Source organism: Papaver somniferum, chromosome 8 (assembly GCF_003573695.1).
Source record: "Papaver somniferum cultivar HN1 chromosome 8, ASM357369v1, whole genome shotgun sequence".
Lineage (NCBI taxonomy): Eukaryota > Viridiplantae > Streptophyta > Magnoliopsida > Ranunculales > Papaveraceae > Papaver > Papaver somniferum.
In genome coordinates this window covers 8920538-8928087 of record NC_039365.1, presented here as the reverse complement: position 1 = coordinate 8928087, position 7550 = coordinate 8920538, and the positions used below count along the sequence as shown (strand labels likewise).

Sequence of the window (7550 nt, the reverse complement as noted above, 5' to 3'; positions counted from 1 at the left end):
ATATTTACTCATCAAATCATCTATGTCAGCTGTCAAAACTCTCAAGTCTCAACAGTTAATACACACAAAAAAATGGTTGTGAAATGAAATTGTGGTTTTCAAATGTATACACCGTAAATGGAGCCATGAAGAAGCATAAATGTATACACAGTTAAAAAAAATTGTGAAATGAAATTTACTACAAATTTTCTGGTCGGTTTGTTGTCATTACCATGGTTAATGTTAACACTCCATAGGATATATACAGATAGAATGCATACAAACTAGAATTAATTGGACAGAATAAAAGGGATGATGAGCAACAAATCATCATAACATATAGTATCTCGGATTCTCCCATGCATGCATGGTGTGCGTTGGAAAATTCGAAAAAGCTTGCAAATATACCCCATCAAAAGATAAGTTTTAACCCTATAGCCTTTGAAAAAGGAGGACGATTGATGATAGGGCTTAACATTTCTCTATAAATACCACTACTCATCCATCCACTTCTCTATATGCATACACCAACAACCAAAATCTTCCTTCATCTGCAGAACCTTTCTCTCTCTTTCTGTAGCTACTTCCTCTGACTGAAACAAAACAAAACCCAAATATGGAAGAAGCAATGAGACGTCTAAATGGTTGCACATACTCATCGGAAGCTAACATCAAACTTGATCTACCATTACCCTTTTTTTCAACTGCAACAACCACCACCGAAATCCAAACCCAAACCCCCAAAAAAACAAACAACAAAAGAACCTTAAAAGGTACTACTGGTAATGGTAATGGTAATGGTAATGGAAATGTTACACCTGCTGCTGGTTGTCGATATAGAGGTGTTCGGCGTCGACCATGGGGACGTTATGCAGCTGAAATACGTGACCCACAATCAAAAGAACGACGTTGGCTAGGTACGTTCGATACTGCTGAAGAAGCTGCCTGTGCTTATGATTATGCTGCTAGAGTTATGCGTGGTTCTAAAGCTAGAACTAACTTTGTTTACCCAGCTAATTCACCTCCTTCATCCCCTCTTTCCCATCATCACCACCACCACAATCTTCCTCCGTTACAGTTTTTATCCTCAAAACAATCTTCACCATTTCCTGTTCATCACCATAAACCATCCTATCCAAGTTTCTCTGAATGGACTACTCCAAACACTAGTAGCAAACCTTCCCTGCGTGTCATTAATGGTTATGCCGTGAACCTTAAAGATAGTAATGCTTGTGATAACTCAAAATCAACATCGTCTGTGCAGTTGAATACTTGTTTTCTCGATTTTCTTGGCTCAACCTCTACTGCTCCTTCTCTTACTCATGAATATCATCCAATTCCATACTTGAAGAGCAGCAGTTGTGCTAGTTATAACTTTCTTCCAAACCCTAGTTCTGCTGATGACTTTAAGGGTTCTGTGAATGATTATGATATTCGTACTGAACCAGCAAGTCCAGTTAATGGTATGGATTTCTTCCAAACTGAATCGTCTGATTCTGGTTTATTGGAAGAAATAATCCATGGGTACTTTCCGAAATCTATTTCTACTCCAACTACTACTGCTGCTTCTAGGTTCAACTCTCCATCCTCTTCCTCCTCACCTCCATTAAAAACTTGTAAACACAACAATACTGATGATTTTGATGTTGAAGTGAATAAAACGGAGACTGAAATGTCATATGTTCATCATCATGTACCATCATCAACTTCAAATGAGATGATGAATGATGAGGATTTCAATTTGTATTTGGATTATCGTCGTCAACAACAGAAGTATGAAGGGGTTGGTTTATATTCTCATCAGAATAATGGTTTTCCTGCAGTTGGTCCTTGCGGCGAGGAACTAATGTTTGAAAATATTGTTCAGTACCCTGAATTGCTTGACATGTTTGCTGCCAAGTTGCAGAATGCTTGAACTGACTGATCATGTCGGTGTCCCTCTCTCTAATCCATCTAATTACAACTAGCTAGTATTTTGATTAATGTTAATTACCATATGTCTCAAGTATTTTGTGGTTGTAACTTAGCTTGATCATTCTCTCATTAGCTTAGAGAGATTACATTACATTACATAACTTAGCTTGATATGTCTCTCGTTTGTAAGCCTACTTGTAATTTCGAGTACTTAAACTATTGGAGTAACTGTTAATTTTATCAACATTTTTCATCAAAAAATCAATGATGAATATTAAAACCCTCCGGCCGGGTAATGTAGTTATTAACGGTACGGGATGGCAAATGGTTCCACCAGAAAGAGAGATTGAGAGAGATCTACGAAGAGGGAGGAAGTGGGATCATTGGGGGGCCAGTGTAGCAGAGGAATGGGAATGTAGGTAAATATAGAATAGAATAGAGCGAAGAAGCGTGATATTTGATGGAACTCCTTTTTCTCTCCTCGAGCAGTACGAAATCTGCACATTTCTGAAGAATGTTGTGTCTCTAGCTACTTACAACAGGCGGAGACAAATGCTATCTATAGCTATAGCTAACTTATAAAGCTAGCTTTTTAATGCGGTTGACTTCTCAGTGCAACAAAATATCAGACTTTTCAGATAAAAAAGAATTCTTCTTTCTTATATAAGAGAACTCGTCATTTAGAATATTTTTTGTTTTCCAACTCCATAATATCATTAAGCAAAAGAATTAATATTTAAAGTTTCAAATTACAGTTGTTTAGAATCCAAATTATCCTTTATTGCAGTTGTCAAGATAAAACTAGGGGAACTTAGCTGATTCCTGCCTCTTGTTAAGCTCTCTATTTTGTAGAAAGAGAGTGATGAAAAGGTTATTGAAACTTGAATATTCTGTCTTAGCTTACCCGAAAGGGAAATGAGATATTTTGTCCATCAGTTTTGTGTTTGGTCCATTTTCAGGTCCGTTTTTCTGGACTTATATTCTTTCTTCCTTGGCTGTTTTCTCTCTGAAATAATTAGTGGGTATTAAATACAGGAGACATATCTTTACTGTATGCTCAGTAAAAATCTCTCTTCTTTAACTTCCTTTTATCATCGATCTATATACCGCTAACTTATTACTCACGCTAATTAATTACTGCTACATGGTCAATTTTCTGTTCTCTATGTTCAGATTTTAAAAGTAGTAAAGAAAGACAATCTTACCTTTTCATTTAATGCACGGTTTGCACGCCTTTTTCTGGGGTTTGGTTTCGTTAGTGTCCTGTGGTTACAAACGAAAGCAAAGTCCTCAACTTTTTAGTTTCTTACATATAACATTTTGCCCGGTCTTACACGTTTGCTAACTCTGTCAAGTCAAGTGTCAACCAGGAGAGATTAATAAAGTACCTGAATGGTGAATGCCAATGCAAACCTGGTAATCACCCAGGCCCATCATGTTCTACTACGTATTCGATGCTCAACATCACCCAAGTTAGCAAATTCAGTCTTCCAGAAAAATTTGCGTAAATTCAAAATTTGGTCCACTAAGTGTTACTTAGAGATAATTCGAAACGTCTAGCTAGTTTTAGATACTTGAATAATGCATTAGATTTGCAATTTTAAAATGCATTTAATAAGTAACAATCTGCTCTAATCAGTAACAATGAGAGCGTACACAAGATGCGATGATTTTACCTCCATGTTTGTCTTTTAGGCCTCCTCACATTAGTACCAGAGTTGAGTGAAACCAGGCTCCTGACATAACTCTGAGGAGTCATCTTCAGTAAGACGACCATCTGTAAGTGCGCTTAGTCATGAAACACTGCTTTCATTCTTTGGGCCGTATAAAACAGAACCGTCATAGGTATACATTAGAATTTCGCCATTTTCAAGTGACAACACAACCATACAGTGAGGATAATTGGTAATTGGTTTTTGAGTTATTCAAAGATTTTCTCTCCATAATCCTGCTTACCCATACTTCTACTTGGACAAGCTTTTTTTCCGACTAAAACTAAACTTAGGTAGTCTCCCAGTACTCCCAAGTTCTTACACAATTCCGTGTTGCTATATTCTGGATGTCTAATACTTTTTTCTGGTAGAGGTGCATCCATGAATTTCTCATTACTAATATCAAAAGAGACTATATAATTGGAGGCATCGCTTGTCCAATGAAGAGCATTGTGCAAAACACCGTGAAATGTGAAACTAGGTGGAAACTGCTCATGTCTAGTCCAAGAGTCAAATGAAGAGCATTGCACCATATTCTGAAGACCAAAGAGACTTGCAAAGTGAATATCTGCTCATGTGTAGTCCAAGAGTCACGCATCCCATGTTCATTAATTCTTTGGAGTGGGAAGCCGCTCCTGCAAAACCACACAAATTCTTTTGTTAAGCTTCATTTAACACTAAATCCTTGTATCTATGAGAATCTTATCATTTTCAAAATACTATATTGGCTAAAAGAATGGAACTTCGGTTACTTTGTATTATATAAAATTGTTTAGTCCATAATCATGCATCACGCATACATCAAATCGGACACATTTCACAACAATAGCTAAAGATAGACATCCTTTCAACACCCTACATCTTTATCCAGTTCCTCTCAACCTTCTACAGGCCATAGCTACTTCACATACTACAAGCAGCGAGAGGTAATAAGTCTACCCAGGGAACTCCAAAAACTGATTTAGTATAGGAAGTTCAAGTGTTACTTCTCAAGTAAACACAATTCAAGATCAAAAGATACACTGACAATCATTAACTAAAAATTATTCATAGAACGAAAATTTAAGTTTCACATCCTAATTGGATGAAACATTCAATTGAGTTGAGAAAAGAGACATCCAAATCAGACAAGTTTCTTCTTATAAATACCTAACAAAACATTTTTCCACAATATACAAGCAGCGCTAAAAGGTATTAAGCTTTTTTGTTGCTGGTCAAGAAAGGGCCATGCATGATCAGTAGATGCACATCAGTTTTTTTGTTGCTTTTCCATAGTCCAACTTCTAGTTAAAATGCAAAATTCACCAATCGATTTCATCTTATATGGGTTTTGTATAGGATTTTCACTTACCCGAGCAGTAGCCAAAGATGAGAGGGAGGGTCTGAACACAAAGTGAAAGGATAATGAAAAAAAGCCTTTTAATCATATCTATAATACGATCGATATGAGGTCACAATAATAGCGATTCAATATTAAGACAAAACAGAGCTTTTATGTTCAGCATTGTTATCAAAGTACTAGGAATTACATTCGATTCAGAATCCTCATTAAATTGCAATAAAAGACAGTAATTAAATATAAAAGACGTTCCCTGCTGGAAGTATTTCCGCCTAAAAATCAATAACATTCCTTGGGAAGACGTATTCCTCGCTAGGGAGTTGCTACTTTCAGATATATAAGCATCCATGGCTCTGGATATGCTGATGTGCACCTGACATGTTCCTCTAAGTAATGCTATTTTGGAGTATGAGAGGCGGAAAATATTCTTGTAACACATAATAGTTCCATATAATTTGGTTGGGACTTCAAGTGATAATAATAGCTAGTGTTCAACAACCTCAGACGCCAGCAGCCAGTGTATGATTTCCGAAAATGATTACAAAATGAAGTGACGGACATGCCCCTAGCGACAAGAGCGTGGCAGGCCAAGCAGATTCTTAGCTTGCATCATTCATGCATCATATTCTCTTCTCAATGTAATCATATTCTCTTCTCAATGTATCTGTCGCTGTCAATACTGATGATATCTGATGTATTCTCTATGTGCTCATCAATTCTAGTACCTGGTTTATTTTAGTCAAACTAAAGGAGCACCTATTTTCTTATAGTAAAAGACTGCACTATTGAATTTAAAATCAAAAGAGTTCCACATATAATTAACCACATGAGATGCTTGAAGCCAGATCAAACAGATATTGCAAATTGCAAGATGGAAAAAAGACAATGCAAAATCATATGAAAACTACAGCATAAATTCTGCTTAAATATAGTAAGTACAGATCCCCTAATTGTAACAACCAAAATGATAATTAAGTTACCTTGATTTTTATCTCCTAGCTAGATTTCTCCATGTTCAAATTTGTGGTTGTTTTCTCCACATAAGTACCAAAGTTAAGCGGGACCAGGCTTTCCACATGACTCTCTACATTCCCCAGTAAAATATCTTTACTCAGTCTCATAGCAGTATCAGAGAAGTAACCCTTTAACTCTTTGGTTTATTTATTTGGTCATATAAAACTAAATCCTCCCCAGTCTTTACTAGAATCCCACCATTTTCCAAATGAACATACCGGCTTAAGGAATATAAACCCGAATATTGGTACCTCATTAGGAATGGTAAATTGTTTAATTATCCCAAGATTCTCTTCCTCAATACCATCAAACTGGACGTGTTTCACAACAACAGCTAAGCATAGTTATCAAATGCTTCCCAATCTTTGAGAGGTACCGTAGTTACCTCTGGAAAAGGCATAGTTTCTAAGCATGAGTCTTGGGTTCTTGTTGGTTTTGATAGTATAAATTATCAATTCCAGCTATCTAACAGAAGATAGAGTGACTAGGGAAAAATAAAGTGGTTTTTCCATCATAACCGCTTTACAAATGGATTAAGAGTTACATCACAGACGTAAGATACTTGATTTACATGATACATTTCCATTATAAATTGCTTAGAAATCAAAAAATATACTCAATTCCATTTAAAAAAGGTCCAAGGGAACACAACTAACAAAAATAACACTTTTCTCTAGTCTTGTCTATTTCATGAACCAAGTTTCAAATCAAGTTCTTCAATCCAAGATTTCTATGATTAGGAACTGTTAAAGTGAGAGAATTGCAGCCTAAATCAAGACGTAAATAGACTCCAATTTAACAACTACCCATCCAATTAATCTATAAAATGTCAGTTCACACATTCCATCTTGACTGGTTAAAACTGTTTTAGAGAATCCCTAAAAATGTCAATAATACACAAACAAAACCTCTAATTTAAGTAATGCTGAATAACGCAGAACAATAACGATAACAAGTAACAACAAATCAAAATCATAAATGAAAAGAGAGATTAGGAGGTTATATGAGGGCTTACCCGTTTAAGATGATCCGAACGTAAGCTGAAGTTCAATCTGAGCATCGCACATCCATCGCACATCCGCTGTCTTTTCAATTCAAATTGATATTGATTCTGAATTCTCATTTCAAATTGATTTTTCATCAATATGTGGTGATCTGATTACGGCATTACTTCTTTGAGGCAATCTAATCAAAGAAGATGAAGAATCAAGACCTGGTGGTGATGAGAGTGCCTGAGTTTTTACGATAAGCTTTTGAGATTGAGTTCATGATGATGATGATGATGATGATGAACTAAGAGATCTTGGAAATATAAAGAGATTCATTAGGGTTTTTGATTAATTTTTTTGCTGTCATTTTTAGACTCAGGGTTTAAGAAATTGGGATCTTATTACACTCTCTGAAAAGGACGAAGTAGGTCAATGTCAATGTCAAAGTCAAAGTCAAAGTTGGGTATTTGAGAACGAACCGTCCTGACTCCATTGGAAATAGAAAAGATGCGTGTCTAGCTCTATCTCTGGCGATTTTTCTCACGACGTTGACTTAGTCAACATCAAATTCTTCCTGGAATTTATGTTCAATCGAGGAATCTA

The 7550-nt window shown here is 36.0% G+C and overlaps 1 protein-coding gene and 1 long non-coding RNA gene across 2 annotated transcripts; one reads left to right on the top strand and one right to left on the bottom strand.

Annotated features, from left to right (window-relative positions):
• The first annotated feature begins 595 nt into the window (after positions 1–595).
• On the top strand, positions 596–1894 carry LOC113305032 (ethylene-responsive transcription factor ESR1-like). The gene has a single exon (XM_026554146.1). It carries the CDS (start codon positions 596–598, stop codon positions 1892–1894), a length of 1299 nt encoding a protein of 432 aa, XP_026409931.1.
• Positions 1895–3721: 1827 nt separating this feature from the next.
• LOC113301523 lies at positions 3722–7306 on the bottom strand. The gene is made up of 2 exons (XR_003336360.1): positions 6974–7306; positions 3722–4240 (listed from the first exon to the last, which is right to left on the bottom strand). It is a non-coding gene; the product is annotated as an uncharacterized LOC113301523 (long non-coding RNA).
• Positions 7307–7550: the final 244 nt, after the last annotated feature.

What these genes read in the sequence shown, in the direction of transcription:
- LOC113305032 (XM_026554146.1), top strand. Translation starts at nt 596, where the DNA reads ATGGAAGAAGCAATGAGACGTCTAAATGGTTGCACATACTCATCGGAA.